The sequence below is a fragment of the Anser brachyrhynchus genome (assembly GCF_964034855.1).
Source record: "Anser brachyrhynchus genome assembly, chromosome: 7".
Classification (NCBI taxonomy): domain Eukaryota; kingdom Metazoa; phylum Chordata; class Aves; order Anseriformes; family Anatidae; genus Anser; species Anser brachyrhynchus.
Window position 1 is genome coordinate 37,422,551 of NC_137701.1, and position 25,371 is coordinate 37,447,921.

The following is a 25,371-nucleotide window of genomic DNA, read 5'->3' on the forward strand; positions in this document are numbered from 1 at the left end:
GCTGGATGAAGAGAATTAACAAGAACACTGTGATAAAGACCTGTAAGACCTGAAAGACCTGAGGAGTTGATTAAGGTTGGAGTTCATAGGTGAAGAGAATATTATTGCCCTTGATTTTTTTTAAAAACTTTTTTTTTTTTTTTTTTTCCCCTGGAACTTCTGGGTAGCTTTTCTGTTAGTTTTTACTTTGTTTATTTGTTTTGGCTTAGGGTGAAGAGCAGCTGTTGGATTTCTTTTTGGATTTAACTAGATTTTTCTTTTTTCCCTCATTTTTGGCAACAGCAGCCAGAATGCAAGATAGGTATTTCCATCAGTTCATGTAATAAAAGTAGAGAAATACATGTGAAATTTTTCTGTTCTCCTATCTCATCTATTATATTTGATATGTGATATGTATCTATTTAGAGATTGGTGTCAAAGCGAAAAGTTTTTGTTTTACTTTGTTTTGTTTTTCTCTCTTATGACCAACCAACAGAAAACCACAAATTGTTCTATCCAACTTCTTTGGGAAAGCCAATTCATATTTACTATTTTACATAAACAGGGATGTGGTATGCTGGTGAGGTAGAATCTGAGGTATTAAATCAATTTGCACTACTACAGGCAGTAGTTAAACAGAGGTGATACCCTTTGTGGGATGGCTTTCACCTGCTAAGCTCCAGTCAATCTACAGTAACAATTAGGTCAGATCCTTCCTGCATTGCATGTTCATAAAATAAATCAGAAAAAAAAAAAAAAGAGTACTGTGTTGAAGAGAGGAAGGATAAAGAAAAAAAGTACAGAACAGTGGGCTACGCTGAGTTCTGCAGCCAGAAAAGAGCATTTCCCTTGTCTCTCAGGATCACATGCACCCTGGGTGCTCAGCCCGTATTTTTGCTGTGTTTTTCCCAGGCTCCAGTGGAAAAGCCTGGATTAAGCTAATGCAGGGACATGTTTTGGCTGCTTATTATTTATTACAATTTTAGTTCCAGGTTTCAAAAACAATTAGGGAAACTGCTTAATAGGAAAATGACTCTAATTACTTGTTAATTGAGGTTATCTGCTTCATATTATTCAAAACATAAATTGTGTTGACACTTGTATCCAGATATGATTACTTAATAAACAGACTGAAGATGCATCATGAATGCATGTGCCCCCCGAAAAAAAAAAGGCATTTTATTTTTTCAGCTATGATTTAATCATCCAAAAGTTGTAAAAAATAAAATAAATGTTTATTTGCATTAAGCTCAGTTATACAATGTTAGTTCCAAAATGTAAGTTATACACTTCTAATAGTGAAAAGATGAAGTATTGACATTTTTAAAAGTTAAAAGTTTTATTAAGCTTATGTGAAATATGTTCAGGCAAGGGTATGCACACAAGATGAAACAGGGTCCTGTAAAACACGGTGTTACCTCCTAAATAAATAATTTAGATGATCAAGTAACTTATTCATGAACAAAACATCTGGGTTCAAATAACCTACTAATGTTAACACTTGCTATATTAATGTTTACTTCTGTATGATTTGGGGGATCTACAAAAAGAGGAGTGCTATATTTATAAAGAATAAATTTATTTTTGGGGGGGGAGAGAGGAATCTGAACAAAATTATATTTTCTAGAGCAAAATAATTCTGTCATGTGAGAATAAAAGCAAAGTATCCGCTTTTCCTCGCACATTAGTGAGCTCTGGGATCTCTAATTTTAATTTTTTTTAAACACAAATATACAGTCCCTATTTTTTATGCCGTGAAGTAGATCTTTTAATAAATGAACAGCTAATGACACTGAAGATCATGATTCTACACCAAGAAAACCTGAGTATTTGCCAGCCATATCTCAGGGCAGTCAACCCTTTTCAAAGTGATTTTTTATTATTATTATTTTTATGTTTTATTTTTTGGCAAATACTACAGGTTATGATCATCCTATGTTCCTTACAAAAACAAAAATATTTGTAACAGATAAAAATCAATATATAAAGCTTAAAAGTAAGATTTTTAAGCTAATGACGTGACTGGATAACTTGTTGACAAAAGAGATTTTACGTGCTTTTCACTCTCGATTTTTTCCTGTTGGAAATGAAAGAAAGGCCTCTCTTCAGGCACAGTAGCCCTGATTTCAGGCTGGGACTCCATTTCTGTGCCTTTAGCTTGGGACTATCAATTGCTGAGGCGTTTTTGGAGATGTGTGCCTCCACAAGACACAATGGTGAGGCATGATGGTGCAGATAAAAGGGGGCTCTTTGCAAGCTTCTCAGAGTTATTTATTCCTTAATATGTAAAAATAACTATATCAATATGTTTTTTTTGGTCATGTATTTTCCTCGGCTACGTACCTTTTTAAGGCATTTTCTACACAAATAATACTTTCTTCTACTTTGGGTTTTGCTAAGGAACAAGGGAGATCTGCAAAGCCCATGAAGATGGAAGTTTTAGAGCTGTGTTTGTGGCCATTAATTTTCTCTTCTATGAATTTTTTCCCATTTTCCCTCTGTTTGACATTGAGCCTAAGCTTTGTTCCTGACTCGTAGCCTATGGCAGTAGAACAGGGAGATGAGACATCACGGAGATGTGGAGCACACATAAAAAGGGAAGATGTGTAAAAACTGAAATGATATGGCAGCTGAAGCAGCTTGTTGCTCAGCTTGGTTGCATGTTTGAGTGGAGAAAGCGAGGTAAATTGTGATATGTAAGAGAATAACACTCGACAGGGTGTATGGTTGTAAGGTATATGGATGCTCAATCATGTGGTGAGGCAGAAGGCTAAAGGACAAGTGCCTTCAGTAGCCGCACAGTCTGTGGATATCCGTGTGACCTACAAAACAGAGGGCGTTAGGCTCAGAAAAATATCACTTGCAAAGCATATGTAAGCAGTTTTAAGAAAAGTCCATCTATACCATTTGATTACCTATTAATCTTTCAGTAATTATTATAGAAAAATTAAGTTCAGAGGAAAAAAAAATCCTCAAAATCACACATTTATTTGTGCATCTGCACCATAAATAGATGAATTTGCACAGTAGTATGTACACAACCAACCACTTCCAACCCTAACCGGTTATACTTAAGCATCTATTAAAATTATATGTGCCCTTATGCTAGTTTTTTTTCTGAACATTTGCATCAACCTCGATATCTGTGTGTGAATGTGCTGGTGTAATAGAGCTGACAATCTTCAAATCCGGAGCAGGGTTTTTTTAGGTCAGTCTCCATTTATTGGATTTGGAATATCTGAGCGGTGAAGAAAATGGCCCTTTGTATGCTGATGTTAGAACATTTTAAGATGTTTATTCAGAGCATTGTTTAAATTTTGATACTTCTGGAGTCGCATAGAAAATAGTTTGAAAATCAGTTTCTATGGCAATATGTAATAAATTATGAAGGAATTATAATTTAGGGAGATTTGTCTTCCATTGTGTTCCATTTTGGTGCACACATACTTAAAATTGCAAGAAGATATAAGCAGATATTTTAAAAATTGGCATGAGACAGAGTGCCAGCTTGCTTCTGCCTTTCTGAAAGTATGTGCACCTGTATATATGAGACTTAAATTATTTCATTTTTGATTTGGCAACTTTCCTTGCAGATAAAGAGACAATTACATAAAATGCAGAGCACTGCAAAATCAATTTCATTATTTCAGCATGTGGAAATCGTACATTCCAGGTAGTTCTGTTTGTTCTTTAAAACACTATGCTGTGTATTCACTGTTTTATAAATCTATAGTCACTGAGTCTAGGTAATAACATCCTGAGATATATTGATAAATTGAGCATTTTTTATACTGGCACCTGCTAGAGAAAGAGACAGGCTCTTTACACAGTGAAAAGCAGCCAAATGCTAAACAGAATAGAAAATCTTCACCCTCGATATTGTATCACAGAAGGGAATCCCACAACTGCTGGACCAAACTGATGCCTTTCTTATGTCCTGGAGTTTTCCAAATACTTCTAGTTCTGACCTCTTAGGAGTGCAATAATTTCTAGAACTTTGTTTTTATGTCTAATTTTAAGTTCTTAATGACAGGACTGTTACAGGCATGCTATAATGGTGATGCAGCTATTAATAGTGATGCAGCAAAGACAGGAACAGTCAATAAATATTTGTTTTGAATAGCAATTCAGTTACAAGAAACAGATTATGTGTTTTCTGAGATACTAATGACTTAAAATATATTGGATGACATCAAGCAGTGATGGTAGTATGAGAAAAATTTAGCAGAATATAGCAAAACTTTAGGAAACTTAAATATCAGGCTAGAGCCTGAAAGAGTTTTCTGAGGTGATCTTTGCCTGTTGATTTCAATCTTAAATATTGCATTGTCATGGATATTACAAGAGGTTCAAAAACGGTTTGATTATCGTTTTAATACGTTAAAAAAAAAAGTTGTCATGACTTAGAAAATGTGGGGAGGTTAGACTTACACAGTACTAGATTAACTAATGGGAAAGTTGTTTCAGGGCTTAAATAAAAAGAAATCAAGTTAAGAATATAGTTAATGTCAATCACCATATTTGAATAATAATAATAAAAATAGTTCAAACAAAAATAGGGGCATTATTTTTTGTTACTAATCTCATTGAAAATGGCAACCATATTTATGAAGTATACTGAAAGTTTGTAAGTCATTTGACTTAATAGTACGTGACATTCTGATTAAATATTAGCTATGTGCTGTATCAGTGAAGCACACGTTAAATGGATTAAGAACTGATTAATTTACACGTTTCAGAAAGTAGTCCCTGGAGAATCATCATCAACTGGGTGGATTTTTAGAGTTGATCTCCAGGGACTGGTACTAAGTCTGACACTAATCACTCTTTTTATCTATGGTAAGGAAGTAAATAGAACAGTTCTAACAAAATTTTAAAATAAAGCAAAGATTGATGGACTGGCAAATAGGGCTGGGTAAAGGCACTCGTGGAGTGTGATCTGGATTGCTTAATGGTTGAAAATGCATTTTAATTTATCCAAATATAAGTATATATGGGAAACATAGGCCATGCTGTTTCCAGAATAAGGAACCATAATATGAGGTTTTACTGCAAAATGTAGCTTCTGTGGGTGTTTCAGTGTGAAAGAGATTGACCTCTCTGTGTGATAAAGATTGGTGACAGCAAATGTTCATTTCTGTTAACCATGCTGATGAAAAGGAATCTAGAATACTCATACTAGAATAATGGAGATTATGCAAGGAAGAGGCAAAAAAGAGGTATTGGAAATTGGGGGGAAAAAAAAAACAAAAAACACATTACCAATGAAGAACCTACAGGCTGTTTAATGTACCTGAAAGAAATTAAAAAGCAAATTGATTTCCTTCTTACCTACGTGCAGGGGCAACACTGGATACCAAAGAATTCTTTAATGTAGCAGAAAAAGGCAATAAAAATGTAATCTCTGGAAGTTGGAACCCCTCCCCAAAATAAAATGAGAGTTGCAGTATGTTTTTACATTTTGCAAAGACGAGTGGGAAGTTATCAAGAGAATTGGTAAATTCCTCAATTCGTTGAAATGTGTGTTAGTGACTTCACTGACAGCGTGGTTTAAATGTATGTATATTTATGGGCTGAAATATGCAGTCAACTTTCTGTTTCCATGCACCACCGCGGTTTCTAATAACATTTGACTCATTTGTTCTGTTGAGGTACTTTTTCTTTGCCGATAAGTCTGGTGACTCTGAGCAGCCCTCCCGGAGTACACCTTTATACACTGCCTGCATTTTGGATGGCAGCAGACAATTCTTGTTCGGTTTTGTTGAGGTTTTTCTATTGTGTGTAAGGCAGGTTACTTCTCTATCAGAACAGAATAAGGAAAATCAAATCAGGGGCAATTTCCAGTCTGTCTAGACGCTTCAGAAGTTTCAAACTGGATAATTCCATTTCTTCTTTTCTTTATCTTCTGTATTACTGTTATGTGATTTGCTGTCAGTGTAAAGCCACAAGACTAAAACCAGGAGATTCAGTATGCTTAGATCAGAAATACGCACTTTTTTCTCTTGCACATTACCTTTGCTACATGGACCAATTTATGGAATAAGCACGAGTGTGTAGTATCATTTGAAATGTTTCTTGGCCTATGAAGGGAAAATAATAAAATAACATTCAGGCAATGTGGACAATAGTGTTTTACAATTATAGTTCTTAGTTTGCTGAAACACAAGTGGATGACTTTATTGCACGGGTTACCAAAAAACAACAACACCAAAAAAGGAAAACAGAAACAAATCAAGAGCCCTGCAGACAAATACAAATTTGAGGAGTTAATTTTGTAATTTTGGCGTGTGTGCGTATATATATAAATTAACTTTTGTATTATTTTATTTCTAGTCCAATAGCAGTTCTTGGTAAGAGAGCTAGGATACTAATTTTGCGTGACAGGAAGGTAAATTGCATGTAGAGAATCCCAGTGCTGAGTAACTGGTAGGAATCTGTTAACAATCATTGCTAATCACTGCTGTTCTACCTGGTTTGCTGCAAGGTTGTGATTAAGAGTAAAAGTGAGAAATCTCAAAGGAAAAAAGAAGAAAGGCTTCATATATTTTCAATCTTTTTCTAGCAAAATGTGATGATGTCACATAGAAGTGGAAGGAGTCATCCCGCTAATTGACCTTTGCAAAATTGCCCATTTGCCTAAAAAGCTACTTGAAACGGATCAGTTGTTATTTTGATTACTCTGTTTCTTTCATGTTAGTGATTATAATGGCACCTGGTAAAATCCGCTTGAAAACTTTGCTTCATTCTTTCTTCTAGTGCAATGTACTTTGGTCTTCTGAACAACGCTGATAAGTAATACTGACTTTTTTTCAAGAGAGATTACAGTTTTTGATGATATGAGACAACAGAGGTGGAAATACATTCACAGGCTTACTTAGGGTATTAGTGCAGAGGGAAGCAGGAGCAGGTGGCAAACTGGATGGCCATCTAGATGTTATCAAGCTGACAGGTATCCAAGTGATTGTGTGTTACAGCCTCTAATTTTGATCTCTGAATAGCTTTTAATAAGATTTAATTATGGGCTTTTCAGTTGTAAGCTGTGTTGGAAGATGTTCCTTCCAGTCACATTAAAAATATACTTTGCAGAAATTCCTGTACTGACCAAAACAATGGATTTTTCTGTTGTAAAAGCCAGTGTTTTACTCCTGTACTGCCTGGAATTAGCAACCTAAAAGTTATACAAGAGGTAGTTTCACTGTTTCTTCCCCCCCATTCGGATGGATTAAAGAAGATGAAATAAGCTTGGAAGTGAAACCAAAACATTTTTTGTTGTTGTTCAGGTTCCTTGATTTTGTCACTGGACATTCATAGCGACTTCTTTGGCTTGTGTTCCATATAAATCTAATTTCATTCGGGAGCCAGGACTTTTTCGGCACTGCTCCTGTGAAACTTGGAAACAACGATTTTAAAATATGTCCAGACCAAAACAGATCAAGGCGTCACACATGACTGATTCGGCGGAGCATGCTCAAAGACAAGACGGATGTCTCCGTGCAGCAAACAATTCTCTAGGGTAGGGAAAGCGCTCTCAAATCCAGTCACCCCAGAATAAACACTAAGTTAGACACAGCCTAAATGTGCCTTCCAGCACAGGCTTCCACTGCTGACTAGATGAGAGCCCCAAGCCAGGCTGCAGATCCAGCCATGCCATTGCTTTTATATCTCTCTTCAGCCTGCTAGCAAGCATTTGAAATCATTAAAGCAGTGTTGGGGTGCACCCTGCAAGGGGGAGGAAGAACAAGAGGGGAAAAAAAAAACACACAAACACTTGTTAGAATAATTCTGTGAATATGTTTCATTGGTATTGCAACTCATTTTATTAATTTTCCATGAGTGTTTGTAAGTGTGATAGTTTGCTCGCCAGTGCTGGCAGAAACTGGGAGTCCTGGAAGGCTCCGTTGAAAATATTTGCTGCTCGGATCTCTTTGATTTTCTTCTTCTTCCTTTTGAAAGCTTCAGTTATCTAGTAAAAGACCAGAAACTATAGTATGCAACTTTTCTGATGACTCTCCTACAATATATGAATGGCAGCTAGAGGTATAAATAGTCTATAAAAACTACATGGGTTTTACAAGTACTTAAAGGTTATTCAAATAAACTTCAAGTAAGACATTAATAAAGCATATTCTTTTAGGACAATTAACAAAAATATTGATTTGTTAGGCAGCTTACTATTTAAAGTAATAAAATTGTTAAGTGTTGATTTACTGTTAATCAAACTTAGGGAAGAGAAAGATATTCTAATTTTAATATTACTATTTTGTCCTAAAACATCTTCAAGAACCTTTTGGACCTTCCCCCACCCCAAAAACAAACAAAGACAAACTTTTCATTGCTACTAATTTTTCTTAAAAAGAGTGCCTTGATATCGAGTAGGGTTTGCTCAGTTATTTGTCAGGACAATGACACAAATTAAAATGGATCTTCATTAAGATGACTCTTTTTTACTATGCACCTTAACTGGTGCCAATGTCTTCTGCAGAATGTTTTATATTGTAGAGTATATATGGAATGTGCATTGATGAACAATTTTAGACAGGCCTGATTTGGCTCTCACTGCTTTCATTATGACCCATCTCAGATTTTTATGTACTGTAGCTACTGGGACGTGTGGTGCCCAAGGTAGCTTTAAGCTAGGTTGGTATTGGAAGCAGCATTAAGTGGGCTGTGCTATGGCGCCTGTGGTCATGGCTATGCTCCTCTGATGCTTGAACCACTTTGTTTCAAGTTAACTCTAGTATCCTTCCACTGCCATTTGCAATGTAGAACAATTCTTAGACAGGAATCCATGCAATTTCATCGTATCATTCATTTTTTTTCCTTCCTTTACCCCCCCGATCCCCCTCAGTACATTTCTCCCCCCACCCTAGCCTTCGTATTTCTGGCACATATACGTCCACAGGTGTTATTAAGTGTAGGGTAGCATGTGGTGTCCATGCTTCAGTGCTATCGCAGAGGAAGGACTTCCTACAGGAAAAAAATGATCACTTTCAGTATTTTGCAGGCTGCCCATCTAAGCCCATCATTGCCTGGCATCTACACACTAAGGGCAAGGATCCAGCGAACTTGTGAGTGGGCACCATGCCATGTGAACAGATGGGCATGGAAGTAGGCAGCCAGTAGACCATGTATGTGCATCAACTGTGGGTGTTGAGGGCAAGATTCCCAGTGGAGATTGTCCAAACAGCTGTCTGGCCTGAGCCAACATGCCTACGACCAAGCAAAAGTGCCATCCCTAAATCCTGCTGAGTTGGATTAACCTTCAAAAATAAAAATTGCTTCTGCAGTAGCATAAGGTGAGTTTTTGGCTTGTTTAAATCTGAGAGAAAGAATTAGGCAGGCAGGATAAAGACAAGCACTAAAGTAGAGCCTACTAGACAGGACTGTGCATTTGTCTAGGAATATTAACCGAATTTTATACAAAGGCATTCATATGGAATATAGTAACTGATGACTTACAGGAGTGTGACATCAATGTTAATTATGCTCTTTCTGTTGAGATGGTCCTTTCAGGAGAGACTGAGCTTTTGAGTGCATTTTGTTTGTAATGTATGTGCTGGATGTGATTTTGTAAAGGCAATTCTTCTGGTTGTTTTTGCACACTTACATTAGCGAGCTGTAATGATTTTTTGCTTGCACCTCTGCCCTGAGAATACTATTCTGGGGTGCAGTTTCAGGTCAGAGTTGTTGACACAGTTGCTGTCTTAGCCAAGTTCCCACATTTGCTGTCTTTATTTTTCTAAGATCTAAAGGGGATGTGAAAAGATAATCTATCATTTTTCTCTGCCTGTATTAACTTTGACTTTTACCTTTTATGGACATAACATCAAAGAACACATTTTTGCAGATGCAAATGTCAGAGGCAAAGAACACTGAAATACTGATGTCTACTGCATTTTTGCTCCTGCTGTTTTCACTCCTTATTTCCTCTATCATCTGTAATTTTAGCAAAGCACCTGCAGTAGTTAAGATTAATATATTCTAATAAAATGGAGGACCAAAAGTAACAACTACATTGTGTATAGAAAAGTATGAATAGGAAACCTATCAATATATTTCATAATATATATTTTTGTGTGTGGCTGGATGAATGCTGTCACAGTGTGCACGTTGCTGTATTTGTTACATATTATAGGCTGTAACAGAAAAGGCTAGTGCAAATGTATAAAAAGCTTTGCTTTAAATGCTCTTTTCTTGAATCAATGACTATTGTATTTAATACAGTTAAGGCATATTGAAGCTTTGATACCAGGTTCCAGTCTGATTTCCAGTCGGAAAACCTTAGGATTAGATGCACTGCAGCTGTTGGTCCCTTTGTCAGGCTTTGATCCCCAGGTACACGAATCTGAGCAATCCGCAGTCAAGTTTAGAGCAGCCTTAGGATTTCTTTTACTTATATGGGTGGTAAGAACCTTTTGTAGCTGTCTCCTCTTCCAGATATGATTTTGGCAGATCTCCTACTCCTGAAAAGGCTACAAATGAAGCCAACGACATCAGCTGGGACTCCCTCAAAGCAAGGATCAATTGGACAAATTTCAAAGTCCATTTGAGTAGCTAGAGAGGAACAAAAGGGCTCCTACTTCAGGGAAAATCTGCTCCTGGGAAACGGCAAGACATTAATGGAGAAAAATACTTAGTGCCTCTTGCAGGCTTGCCCTTGGAGTTAAAATATCAGCCCTAATTGGGTACCCCAAATTTGGAGTATCCCTCCAAAAATTTGGGGAAAGTAGGTGATATAGTTTCAAACAGACCATGCTTTGTAATCGAAATCATGATTTATCCTCTGATCACAAAGTTCATCCCGACACCAGCTGAAATTTAAACCAGAATCTGAATAATGATTTTTCTGTTATTTCATGAATGAAGCCTCTGAATAAATTGAGATGTTTCCACAAGAAAAAAAAGCACTGTGGTGCTTGTCTACAGCGACTTCTGAAGCCAGAGAGCACTCCCACGTGATTAAATTGCCTTGATATAAAATACCTACCTTCACAGGCTGCAGTAGGAAGGAGGACCCTCTCACTGTGGGAAAGGTCTATAGGATTCTGATTTATAAGAGAGCAAGAGGTCAAGGGAAGCAAAACCATTATCATTATTTTCACGGACTCTGGAGATCTGAACTGAATATAGAGGGCAGTGTGCTCAAAGGGAGACATGCAGAGGGAACGCAACACAATCCTGCTTTTTCTTTTCCCCCCCTTTTTTTTTTCTCCCCACTGATTTCAGTCTGCAGATTCTGCTGAGAGCATGTCATATGTAACAAACTCAAGCCTGTAAGGACTGTGAAGTGGTTTTCTTATTAAATGATGCATAGAGAGATTATCTGGTCTGTAGCCAGCGCACAAAGGCTCCATCCATGCAAGTTCCTATTTCTGAGGAAAGCATTCGGTCACCTATGTAGTAATGAGATTTCAGGGACTTCGGGGTGGGGAGGGAGAAGAAGGGGAAGGCTGATGGGGACAGGACTGAAACTGCACTTTATGCCTCTATCTCCCTGCAAGCCTCAGAAAAAAAAAAATCAGAGCATGCTAACATCGTGTTACACTGCCTTGTAGTCTCTATTACTTTTTCTTCCGAAGAAATCTCTTTGGACAAGCAAGGAGAAAAACTCCTACTGTGGCTCTAAAGTCAGCCTCTGGCGGACAGCGGTGGGAGGGCTCCGAAGCAAGCCAGGAGCACCGGTGGCCAGAGCTGTGGGCAAGGAGCTGCTGGGACACGGGGAGCTTGCCCTGGGGCTGAACGGGGTCTTCTGCTGAGCTATTGCATGGCTGCAAGGCACTGAGAGCCGGGTGGGAAGGGGATTGCCCCCGCTGTTTCCTGACCGCCTCCTTTTCTTGAGGATGGGCCAAAAACTCTTGCCTTCCGAGATGACAAAGGAGCATCTCTGAGTGGGAAGACTCATGGGGTTTTCTCAATGCCTTTCAGAGCGTAAGAGAAACTTCATCATGTCAGAGTTGTTTCCAAATAATTTCTGTAGATAATGATGGACCTGCCATGCTGCTTAAGACTGGCTCTTTAAAACAAATCGCTTGGAGCACAGCAGTGAGTGAAATGTTACAAGATTTTCCTTTCTCTTGCCATAGTCAAGGTGTCTTTCAAGAGATGGGGCTATTAAGAAATGCTATAATAGATTTTTAAGTTTCTCTATCTAAGCAATTATGAGCTGTCACTGCCATATCAGAGTGACGAGGAACAAAATGACCACAGGCATCACTAAATCAGGTATCACCCCTCCTTCTCTGAGGGAACGGTTTTCACAAAAGTTTATGTGACTAGTTTGTACTTTTATTGCAAACTTTCAAGCTGCCACCAGTAAGTTCGATCCTATAAAGAATTGAGTGTTCTGGCCCTGATCCAGAGAAACACTTAAGTGCATTGGAGAGTGCTTTGCTGGATTAAGTCCAGAGCCAAGCAACATGCAGGAGCAAGTTCTTGACAGTAGGGGCTTGCTTTCTTTTTGGGGGTATTTGTAAAAGAATCTCCTTGATAGTTGATTGCAGTGTGGGTAGGATGAAACAGAACAATAGTTAGACCCCTAAGAAGAAAGGTCAAAGTGTGAACAAAGTAGTGATTTTTTGGTAGAATTCTGACAAAGGCTTCCGTGAGAACCACCTTCTTGGTGGAGAAGTAGGGTGGCCAGTGGAGACAACCACATGCACATGTCATCCCAGGGTTCCTCATCCAAAGCAGAGCTCTGCTGCACCAGGTGACTGAGAAAACTATGGTTTTCTGAGTTGACAGGTTGATTTGTGGGTATATAATCTATGGCTAATAATTTATTCACTAACCTTGGAAACCACCTAGGAAGGTCTTACAATTACCTTAATTATTTAGGGATAAAAGTGAATTCAGAGTGATGTTTCAGGAAATAATTCACTGTCTATAGATTGCATTGCAGCAGTCTGCCTCGTCCTTTTGAGAAATGTCGGTTGGTTTTGTTAGGTTTGGTTGATATCAGAAAGAAGTATGCTGCTTCTCAGTGACTAGATGAATTAGGTCAGAAATATGCTTGTAATGGGAAATAAAATCCAAATCAGTCCTCCAAGTCTCTCTTTAAATCAATGCCGCGCTATTTGAAAGGGCTAGCAATGAGTTAGTGGTGACGAATTCCCAAAAAAGAGGGAGAATTTAAAGAACAAATGGGAACACAGAAATGAAATTGGACATCAGGTTATGGTATATTACTTCATTAATGTTAAAATAGCAGTTGTCAGATGGTTGTCCCTTCTCACCGGGATACCAGGCATATGTAATGGAGGCTTTGTCTTTGTAGGAAGTATGATGACGGATTAGTGCTTAGATGCTGGAATAACTCTGGTAGGAGATGGATACCCTTTAGCTAAGTGAAGGGGGGGGCTGCTGAGCCTGAATTTAACAAAACCAGACTTGCCCACAGACTTGCAAGTGCTCGCAGAGTGGATTTTTAATGCTGCAGGTGACATTGTTGCTGACTGAAGAATGTTCATCAAATCAGAAAACTGCTGATAAGCTGTGTTTCCCAAAAAGGGATCTCACGAACTTCTCCTGTAAATCTCTGCCTTTCATCATACCCTGGGAGGTGAGGTAGAGGACTTGTGACACTTGTTATTTAGGTTTTGCTTCAGTTTATTAGGGTAATCGAATGGAGATATATAGAGAAAAAAATTGTCAAAACATCTCCTTTATGGTCTACTTATTAAAAACTGCAGGAAAGAGTGAAATCAATCCAGGCTTTCCTTTGAATATTGACTAACTCAAAAATATACCATTGAAAATTGTTAATTTTTTTTCAAAAATAAAGGAAAACTGAAGAATTATGAAGAAATGTGAGTACTGTTACCTAGGCTCTCTGGCTAAGAACATTTTAAAACTGGACTGAATATTCACATAAAAGAAGTGATACAGATATCTCATTCAGTAGTATCTGTGAAATATATTTATGAACAAATTTGTGTAAGGCCTGATTTAATTTTATAAAATCCATCTTATTAAAGAATGTTGTTGTTGATTTTTTTCAAGCTGTTTTGATTCAGTTTTTCAAAACTTCCATTCCTAAACTAAGAGGCTGGTAGAAATGAGTAAGAATTTCTTTGATTTCCATTAATTCCACTTTTTATCCATATATATATATATATATGGATATATTTATATATATAAATATATGGATATATATATTTTTTTTTTTCAAGAGAGCTTATGTAGCTTACGGATTGTGTATGGATTGGCTTATGTAGCTGTGGCGTTTGGTTGTTTCAGTATGAGCTTCAGGACTTTCTTGCATGAAATTACATTGCCCACTCCTGGGCTACAAAGGAATTTCTTTTATTTTTGTCCTGTAAGAGAAATATTCACCACTTTAGCAAAACTGCAAAAGTATCACATTAATGATCAGGTAAGAGACCTATTCTTATTGTACATATGAAGTTTTCCTTAACATTTCTGCTTTGCAGATAGCAAAGAGGTTGGCACGTAATGTCATCTACACCTGGAGTTCAATCTTTTTTTTTCTACATTTGTATTTCCTGGAAATCTTTCTATTGTCTTTTTATTATAGTACCTTGAATAACTTGCTAGTGCTACTAAAACAGTACATTTTACTATCTCCCTTCTTTATTTGGTTGTGGATGGGTTTAGTGCCTCCAGTATTATTTCTAGCATGTATCAAATGTGAGCATTTCTTTTGCTAATGCTCTGAACGCTGAATCTAAGACCAGACCAAAAGCTCCGATCAGTGTTGTACACTTCACAAAGATGCATAGGGCCCCCAATTGACAAGTACAATTCCTGGAGATAGCAACTAAATGTTAAAATAGATGCTGTGGAGTAGTAGTGTGTCTTGTTATTTAATTTGGATGAGTGAAGAATATATTTCAGAAAGCATCATTGGGCAATATGCTCTGCTGTATGTTAAAGAATAATAAGAGTGGGGGATCTGGGTAAGAAATGTTTCCTATGATCTAGACCTGAATAGTTTAGTTATGTCTTGTGCACCATAGGACTTTGAGTTGTTGGATGGTAAAGAAAAAGATAAATTGAATTAATTTATTTTGAATTTATATACATGCCTCTGCTTGCATTAATATTAAGTTCCATCCAAAATCTAAATGGAAAGACTGTAATCTTAGAAGTTCTCTCAATAGCATCAGCAAATCATTCTTGTTTACCCTACATGCTAATAAAACAGGAACATGACACTCCTGAAAACAAGATTGCAAAATACAGAAAATGTGGTCTGACATTTTTTTTCTCCCCAAAGGAGGTACTGCCACTAACTAAAGTATTTCTTATGAAAGCTCGATTGCTTAAGATGCAGAATATTAAGAGAGAAAAACACTTTAGGACACAGCCATGTCACCAGCTGTTACTCACCCTTAATGAAATTGTTAAGTGATATTCTTCATAAATAGGTCAGAGAAACTTTTGAATTGTGAAGAATGTTTTATCTCTTTCTTTGAAATGTTTGTATTAAATTTAGAACTGGTAATTCATTAAGCTCATTAGCTCTGTCTAGGAGAGTAGAGCAATATCTAGGATATAGATTTCAAGGCTTAAAAATGTTAGTGCTTACAAATAAACATAAAAGCAATGTGTGGAGAAAAAATATGGGATCATAATATGTTTAACTGTTTTTTGAGCGTGGCCCTCTGGATTAATTAAGAACATTTTCTATATTCAGACAGTTAAATATAAACAGAATACATTATGACTCTCCGTTAACTCTGTTTTAATAGAGAAAAAGAGAATGCATTATGATGAATACAGTGAAAACTAGTTAAAACCATATTTTGTTGTTTGCTTTTTGACCTCAATTAAAAGATGAGAACATCACTGAATTTTACAGAATCTAGACCCCCAAAATATATTATTCTTGAGTAACGCCAAATTTAAACAGTAAAAGTTTTGAGAAAAAAAAATATACATACCTTTTTGGTATGCATATATTTTTTTGGTATTCTTTGTTGCATATTTGTAAAATGCTGTTCAGTTCTTCCAAACCCTTGATTTGTGATGTATCTTTTATTTAATCTTAATAGTATAATGGAGTCTAATGATTTTGTAGAGTTGAGTCACAGATAATTATCCTGGCTTCCTCTTGGAAAAGAGGGAACTTGAGGAAATCGAGGACTTAGCCCTTGGAAACAGTTATAGAATCAGAACCCAATATTGCTGCAGCCTTCCAGTCATGGAGTGTTTAGAAATAGTCTTTACAGACATCAGAGGATAACAGATATATTTGGTGCTTATTCTCACATTTTTCTCTGGTTTCTTCAGTAACTTGTTTGATGGTCTTGAAGTTATAAGTATCTTTTCTGTAAAATGGGTATAAAACATCTAACCAGTTACACAGCTGTTGAGATTCTTGATGTATTTTTTAAAAGTCCTAATTTCAAAAGATTTTTATCTATTGGTTACGTTTTAGCTTAATTTGCTAATGTCGCATCACAAAGAAGCCCATTTAGATCTTTAGGGTTTAGTAGCTGTGTATTTCTCATATCCAGGGCTTAGGGGAAACAGAAAAGTTTTCACAGAAAGGCAGTAATAAAAGAAGCCAACCTTCCAAAACTACATCCAATACACACCCAGTAACTGTATTTGTTGGTCCATCTTCACCTGTATCTATTTGAATCCTCTTGGAAAATAAATCCTTGTGTTTTTTTTTTTTTAAATTTTTATTTATTCATTTATTTATTAGGTAAATCGTCACAGAAGAAATCATTCCCAACATAACTTAACGCTTGCAGACATCATTAGTACACAGGACCACACGGTAAGCAATTGCTCTATAGAACTAATAAATCACTCTTGTTATTTTAAATGTTTTTAATGTAAATGTTACACATTTACACAATACACATTACTAAAGAATAAATACATGAGTCTTTGGATGCCTCAAGATGTTAAGGGATTTGAGGGACTTTGATTAATCAATAAAAAGAAAAAAATTAGAAGATACAAAGCAATTTGTATGGCTTGACTTTGCTGTTAACTTGGTTGTACTAGATTGATATTTCATCAGTATTAACACTCAGTATAAAGGAATGTGAGCATGTCTTTGTCCATGTGAAGCTGTTTTTAATACTAATATTAATCCTTATAAATAAAAGTCAACATTAAATTTAACACAATATTAATGACACTAAGAATTTAGGGGGAATAGTGTAGAAGGATAGTGTTTTATTTATTATTACTATTAAAATATTCAAATACAGGTTAATCAAAGAAATGTTAGTATCAGTAGTACTTATATGAACTTTTCAGGATTAGGTAGGTTCATAAGCTTGTCATTCCTCTAATTAAGAAAACTATGGAACCTATATGTGATTTAGTGATAATTACTACTTTTTACATTGTTCCTAATGTTGTTAGTTCATGTGAGCATTATTTTACTTAAATAGAAACTCAAATATTTACACGTACATACTCTAATATTTTTTTCTAAATAGTAAATTATATATATTCCATTTCCTTATTTTTATTCTAATCCTTTCGGGGCGGGGCGTTTGTGGTCATTTTCTCAATCTTCCATATGCTGAAAAGGTGCAGGAGGGGCAACAGCTTAACAACAAATGATGATATTTATTGAGACAGAAACAACAGAGAATATCATTGATATATTTGGTATTCTTTTTAATATCATCCCTTTGCAGAAGGATCGAAAGTAGATCCTGAGCTGTCTTGGAAGTATTTCCTAGAAAATCTGTACAACAGAAAAAGGGATATTAACAGATGTTGAACAAGGAAAATATAGCTTCCTGAACAGAGTTTATATAAATATTGGGGCCATCCTTGAAATCTTTGTCTTAGCGATAAATTTGTTTTATAATTCCATAAATATGCTGTATGCTAATTACAGAGAACTCTGTGTACGTTATCAAAAAGATGAAGACCCTTATTTTCTTAGAGACAGCACCTACACTAATTCAATAAAACCAATATATGTAAAGTTACTTTGTTTAACCTGAGAGGTCTCATGAATATCTAGTATTTCTAGCTGTTCAGTTTTGAGCTGTTTAATTTAGAACAAAGGATGGATTTGAGCTACATAATTTAAAGCGGGATATTTTATATGCCCAACATTTGTTACTGGATTTGATATTCTTGAGGAAAATATGACTAAACAGCAACATTTTCATCTGGAAACATATCCAATTTTTAACTTTCCAAAATGTGAGAATAAAGGTAATTCAAATCCAATGTTGAAAATCACATTTGCCTTTAGTTTTGGATTGGTTAAAATAACAGTCTGGGAAGGGTGTTGGTAAACTTTGAAAGGATGAGATTTTTGGGTCTGATTCAGAGAAGCAATCAACAGCTTGAATGGTTAGCCAATGCTCCTCCCAATTTCTGTTTCCAGATGGATAGAAATATTAAAAGAATAACCTTTCTCATATGTTATTTGGCATCCCTGGCCCTGGCCAAACACCAGTTTTATGCTACGAAAATGAAGGGTTAGAAAGGAAAGAAAATTTTCCACAGATGTAAAGTAAGTTTGATTAAAAAAAAAATAATAATAACAAAAATGTAGGTGGAGTTGGGGATTAAGTCTTATTTTAGCTCTAATAATTCACCCATCCATCACTAGATAAATAGTGCCATGACTCTGCACAATAATCCCTATATACTTCCTGGGTTTTCTATGGCAATGATATGCATGACAGGAATTTGCATGGCATAAGTACAAATTATAGAAAATGCACACGCTAATCCCCGTGTACACATTTGAGAATGTCACCTAAACCATTGTCCACAGACCTCCTCATACTTACAAGCAGATAAGTACACAGTATATATCGCATTATATTTTACATACAAGTAACAGACAAAATCTATGGCAATAGTTATTATATGACACTGTTAATATAATGCTATTTCATATAATTAAAATAACAGGTATGTTTGATTTAAAAATCCTTCTGTTGCACGTCAAAACATGTTTTATTGCCATTTAATAGCTTTACAGGTGGCAAAAAGTCTACTGAAATTGTTGCAAAATCATATTGTGACAAAAATGGTGTGGAATTACGAATACCCCAGTCAGGCACTGACTCAGCAGTGTTTGAGAGAAAACATGACCACCCTGAATCACGATTGTGCTTTTGGAAACACTGAGGTGTCCATGAGTTCTCTTTTTCCTTTACTGACACAACTGTGACTTCCTTAGGTAATGAGATAGGATGATCTAATGCCTGGTCAGTGGGGCTAGTTGAAGACACTCTTCTTTTTCCCCCCTTTATTCTTTCTTGATACAAATTTACATAGTCTCCCCCAAAATCCCAAATCCGATATCACAGCTTCATAAGGGATGTTTCGGCAGATCACACAGAACCGTGCATCTGACCCAGTGTCTCTTACTCCTGCCGGCCTAAGAAAAGTATGTGCAGAACTTCGGAGGACCACAAATTGAGAGGGAGAAACAAAAACAAAGAGCAAGTCTAGGATTCACTTCTAGTATTCCAAAACTCAAATGCAACATTGATACTGTGCAATCTGATGCTGCAGCCTCATGTGTATCAGCAGAGTCCGTATCCTGTTTTGACACCACAGCAAAGGGGGCAGGTTTCAGTAACAGTAGCAGCAGAGTAGGGGAGCTATGAAGGTGATATCAGATTGCCAATACTACACGCTGCTTTGTGTAGGTAATAGCTAAGGGCTTTGCCTTTCTGGACGTATTTTGGAAAATGCACGTCACAGCTGTGCTTTCCTTTGTTTATAATTCCAGTTTCAGATTGTACGCTGAGAATTGACAAACCGCTCAATTTGGTTTTCTGCATTATAGCATGAGATCATTTAGTTCAGTTGGAAACTTGAAGACAAGTTTTCCCCGCACACGGATGCACAAACTCCAGTGAAGTGTGACTTTTTAAGGGCTGCGAGGGGTGAGAGCCTCAATACCATAGCTCATCTGAAAGACAGCACCACTTAAAAGCACGATGCCTTCTAGCATCATTCTTGCATGAGCCTTGATTTAGTATTGACTCAAAGCAAAATGTGGCACCTACGAAGGCAATGTGACTTTTCCTGTTATACACAGATTTGGTGTTGCTCTGACACTGGTTACCCCTACACAGCATTCTCTTTAGACTATAAGGATCAAGAGGTTTTTACAAAAATACAGTATGTCCTTCATAGCTATTAAGGAAACATGAACTCCTGCAACTCAATATATGAAACGACATAATTTACTTAAAATACATTTTAAATTAATTTATTTTTTACTTATAGCTAGAAACTTTACTTGCATTAATATAAGTTTCTGCTAACTCAACAAATAGAGTATTATGTGCTTTTTTCCAGGTTAATTATGCATACTAATTGACTTTAAATGTTGTTCGCATATTTTCAAAAGAACTGACTGCTATAGAAAAAAATAGGTGACTAAACTGAGAATTAATGATAAAATGTCCGCATACTAGATTAGCCAGGTGCAGACTCTTATGCATGTACTGACTAAATGTATACATTCGCCTGAATGAATGATATGTTGGTTTCTTTTCTTGCAGGTAGTGGAGAAAGAAGGATATCTTCTAAAAGCTAAAATAGCAGACGGTGGCAAGAAATTAAGGTACTATATGTGAATGTTACAGAACTTATCCATTGTAAACACATATCCACTAAGCATGCATAGATATGATAGCAGCTTATAGCTTAAATGACGTTGTTTCAGTATTAATCCAATGTATGATCAGCTTTTGGAGTTTTACAGTCCCAGAAAGCAAGCAACAGCAGCTAACAGGCTGATTGCAGGCAATGAGCATGTGTTAATGTTAGCCCCTACATTATATGTTATATGCACATTAGGGACAGCCTTAGGGCACCACACAAACTAATATATTTTCCAGGGGGAAAATTTTAGGTGCTGAGTGTGTGCTTGAGGGGTCAAGGATAGGAACCTGCCTTGTGGTGATGCCACAGGGATGCATAAGCAAGATTATCAAAAGCAGTCAGCACTTACTCGCTTTTAACACTATTTCTGCTGAAAGCAATGTGAATATTAACTATTTATGGAAGGATTTGCTATCATTTGCTGAGTCTAGGTACCTGTAAAGTGGAAGCAACGATGTGATGAGTACTGTACGTTACCAATGGGAATGAGAGATTAATGTGAAACATTAAGTTTTCTGCCTGGAGAAATAAGTTTTCATACCTATATAGCGCTACACAGTATGGAACCTAGGAAAAATAAATAAATTGAAAAAGTAGTCTGGATGTAACCTAGTCCAGCATTTCACTTGAAACTAGAACATTGTCCACACTTGGCTGAATCTTCTATAGCTGGGTACCCTGCAGCTGGCAGCGCATCAGAGACTGGTGTCACTTGGATGTTTGGAAAAGGCATTGAAGCCAGTATTACTCTGTTCCCTTGGAGCACTGGCCAAAACTTCAGCAGGGTTTGCATAGGCTGGGCATGATCTGTGAATGTGCCCAGACTGGGAAGGGGTTTCATCTTCCTGGCAAGAGCCAGTGCATATGGGGAACTTTAGTGCAAAGCATCCCTATGGCTTTCCCTTGCACACTGTGGGCACAGGGAAGAGGCAGCCTAGCTCGGCTACTTGTGCTTTTAAATAGTACTGAATGGTCTTATATTTTTGAATAGCCTGAGAAATTGTGAGCACCACTGAAGCTATAATGTGCTGCCATCAGGTGTTCGTTTGACAGAATGCAAATGCACCAGCAGCTCTCATGTTGGATGCGTTTCAGCATCCGCATGGTCGAATTTCATATTTCAGGAGCTATCTGACTCTGTTTCAACAATAATTTTAATGTCACAGTAATAGATGGATTCATGCAATATGCTTGTTGATTCCAGCTGAGTCTTCTCTGTATACTAGTATTTATACAGACCAAGCATGGATAGCAGTGACTTATCTACTTCACACACGTTTTATCTGATTCCTTTCACTTACCTAAACTTGCTGTTCATTGACTGGAGGTGACTTCTTGAACAATCCTGCTGCCACGTGGCAAAAACTAAGATATTGTGAATGGACTTTTCTAAAGAGCTTAACTTTAGGTCACTGAATGTATCCAATGAAATACGGTGTTCCCACCTGTACAGAAACCAATATGCTATGGCATTTTTTTGTTTCTTTCTTTCAGACCTAATTAATGACTGTATGGATAATCTGATAAAAGGGTTGTCTAGTTTTATACCTTCTAATTCTAGGTTATAAAAGCAATGAAGTTTTGATTTCAAAATGTCACTTTTTAAATGTAACAACTGTAGTTTAAAAGGACCAGAGAACTTGAGACTTGAGTTTAGGGAAAAAATCTTCTTACAGATACTGTGGTGAATTCAGGTGCATTCTCTTAGTATTCTCTTAATCTCCTTGACCCTGATGGAATTAAAGTATTCACCACTTAAGACTCAGAATGAATCTTAGATAAAACATCTTACCTGACAATTTAAAAAAATAAATAAATACTTTATAAGGTTATGTAGAAGGAGTGTTTTCTCCTGTAAGGTCAAGGTCCTTTTCCAAATCAACTAAGGGGTAATAAGAAGGGGAGGTGTTGATGGGAACTGAGTCTGAGGGCATGTTTATTCCAATAACGTTATCTGGCTGAGTACTTTAAAGTTAAGAGACAATGACTAGGAAAGAAAAAAAAAAAAGTCATTTGTTCATTTGTATAAATTGATCAGGGAAAAAACTGCATCTTGGAGTGTTGATTCAACCAAGCTGCCCAAGTGAGGATCTCAGGATTATTATGATAAAAGAAGGGAGAACAATAAACAAAATGCTGAGACCCAGACCAGACAAGAGAGTCACGCTGATTGAGGGGTCATCAAACTACAGGTGCCACTTGCAGCGAGATCTAGGTGGAGCCAACAAGATGTGAACCAAGAGGCCCCAGCCTGGGAGGGTTCAAGAAAATGCAGAGCTCTGTAAACCCACGGGAGCGTACAGGAAAAGGGAGAACAGAAGGAAAAAAGGGGGGGGATAGGTAGACTCAGTGATCCTTGTGGTTCCCTTCCAACTTGGGATGTTCTATGATTCTAGATACGATTCTAGAAAAAAACAATAAACAAACATATAGAAGGGCCTGTCGCATGTAAAACATGTCCAGCCAGTATGCTTCTCTGGCCAAGCTCTGTGGCTGATCATCACTGTCTGTCTGACCTTCTTATATTTTCTCATTAAATGTTTTCTCAACTCACTCTTCCATGTGTATGCGTGCAGAAGGACTATGTGCCAGCTCCTGGCATGACCTGTGTGTGCGTGTGTGTGAGTGAAATGGGTGCCAGCTGCTGGAGCCAGGCCGGGACTGTAGGCCTGTGGGCTGTGGTGCCAGCTGCTGGAGCCAGTGGGGTCCCAATGTCAGTAGCTGGAGGGACAACAGTAGCTCTTTGGATCTGAAAGGGTCCTACAGACTTTCAGCCCCGAGCACCAGCTGCTGGTGGGGACTGGTGTGAGTGGACTGGGTGCCAGCTACTGGAGCCAGGCCGGGGTGTGGGCTTCTGAGGGGCATGTGCCAGCTACTGGAGCCAGTGGGGTCCTAAGGACCGCCTGGGCTGGGGCATGAGGAGGACGGAGGGTCCATTTGGGGGCACAGGGGGACTTGTGAATGCGGCGTGCATGAGGGACGAGCCTGTGATCACTGCATCTGCAGCAAACTTCAGGCTGGGCCTGCTGGCAGGCAGATGCCTGTGAGATGGGTACGAGGCCCTTGGCTGTGCCATCCTGTGTGGCCACTCATGTCAGTGTCCTGTCCCTGTCTGTGCGTCTCTGGGATACGTGCTCAGCCCCAATGCTTGTTGTGCCTGCAAAGGGGAAAGTGGCAGCCATGTCCCCCCGCCCGGGCACAGGCCCCGGCTCCCAGCCACCTGGCAGGGGCCTGGCTGGAGCAGGGCTGGGTCAGAGCAGCTGAAGGCTGGGGCTGTGCACTGCTCCTCACTTAGCATGCCTACTACTGACTTTTTAGTTCTTTATTGTTAACTCCTTATTTCAAAACCATAAATAGAGCTGTGTTGTTCTTGAACAGGATCTAGATTGACGTGAAGTCTTTTAATGTTTTGTCAAACTTCCCAGTTTGATCAGAAGCTTGAATCTTTTAAGAAGTCTGCGTGCAAGTCTGGGACCTCAAAACAGTAGCTGGTTTTTATTTCTCAGCTAGAAAAACCTGCCCCACAAATAGCTGGAGCAAGCAGTGTTCTGTCTAGTAGAAGGACAGGTGGCCTCGAAACCTTCCTCTCCATAGCCTATGTCAAGCATTTGGTGTAAGTTGGGTACTGAATCTAAGCTGCGTACTAAGGATTTAAAATCCTTTAGTAATCCATATTTATCCAGGATATCCAGCTCATAGGAAAGTCTGTATAAAGCAGCACCCGGCATGCTTGGCCACTTAGGCCTCTGTCAGTAAAGAGACCTTGGGGCGGGGATTAAGAACTGAGGCTGTGCTTACCAATAGGCAGCTGGTACTCACCGAGTTGGTGGTGGTCATTTGCTACAGCACTCATTTCACAAGGATACTATGAAAACCAATTAGCTGAAGTTGAATTGTTCTCAATGCCAATATGCACAATCCTTAGATACAAACATAGTTCACCTCAGCTAAGGATACAGCTTTTTAGTTACAATAAATTTAGCTGAAAATTTGAAGGTGACTGAAAAACACTGGGGGAATTTTCCCAGTTCTGGTCAGATACTTTTCTAGAATTCTACTCTGCATCTTTCTCAATCTCTTTATTTTTGTCCCCATTAATATAGCATTAAAAATACAATCCTGTTTTCTTCAAACTCATTCATTTCCTTCATTTATTTTTTTTCCCCAGTGTTGTCACTTGTTGGCTATATTTTAGGGATGATCCTTAGATCAAGTTGGGTGAAATCTTGGCTATACTGAACAGAACAAAAGTTCCTCTGCTAATATCAGTGGTATTGGGGCTTCATCTCTAACACTGGTTATGCTTCTTCATGTTAAATAGGAAGGTCATTAAAAGAAAAGCAGCCTGTTGTTATGCCTGATGTGCAATTTGATGGGATATTGAGTGCAGTGGAGCTTTGAGGTGGATCTGGAAGTGAGCATCCCAAAGAAGACCGGCAGGCTTTTAAACTTAACAAAGCCAGGTTTTGCTAGAATTAAAAATGAATGTTTCAGTTGCTTAGGGATACTTATATAGAGAAAGCTCAAAGAGACTGAAAAGCTCAAAGAGATAGGAAAGAGAGAAGAATGAGGAAAAAGGGTTTCTAACAGTTCTGTGTGCCCACGGTGTCCTTACAGGCAGCTCCCTCCTTTTAAGGAACCACAACTTATGTGTGAAGCAGCCTGTTTGTTACACACATGCTCAGGTCTGTTCCGAAATGTTCAGATTTGTGATTTGCATTCACATAAAGAAATTAAACTGGGGTTGTGAACATTGTTGTAACTATCAGATGCTATGACCCCAAAATCAGTCAACTATTTTTAGAAGAA

The 25,371-nt window shown here is 37.7% G+C and overlaps 1 protein-coding gene across 5 annotated transcripts in view; it reads left to right on the forward strand.

Moving 5' to 3' along the window:
• ARHGAP15 (Rho GTPase activating protein 15) overlaps positions 1-25,371 on the forward strand; it is a 331,850-nt gene that overhangs the window by 31,953 nt on the left and 274,526 nt on the right. For all 5 annotated transcript variants that reach the window (XM_080599841.1, XM_080599840.1, XM_080599843.1 and 2 more), the window contains 2 exons: positions 16,652-16,726; positions 20,460-20,521. In XM_080599841.1, coding sequence (XP_080455967.1) covers positions 16,652-16,726; positions 20,460-20,521 — 137 coding nt within the window. The remainder of the gene's footprint in view (positions 1-16,651; positions 16,727-20,459; positions 20,522-25,371) is intronic.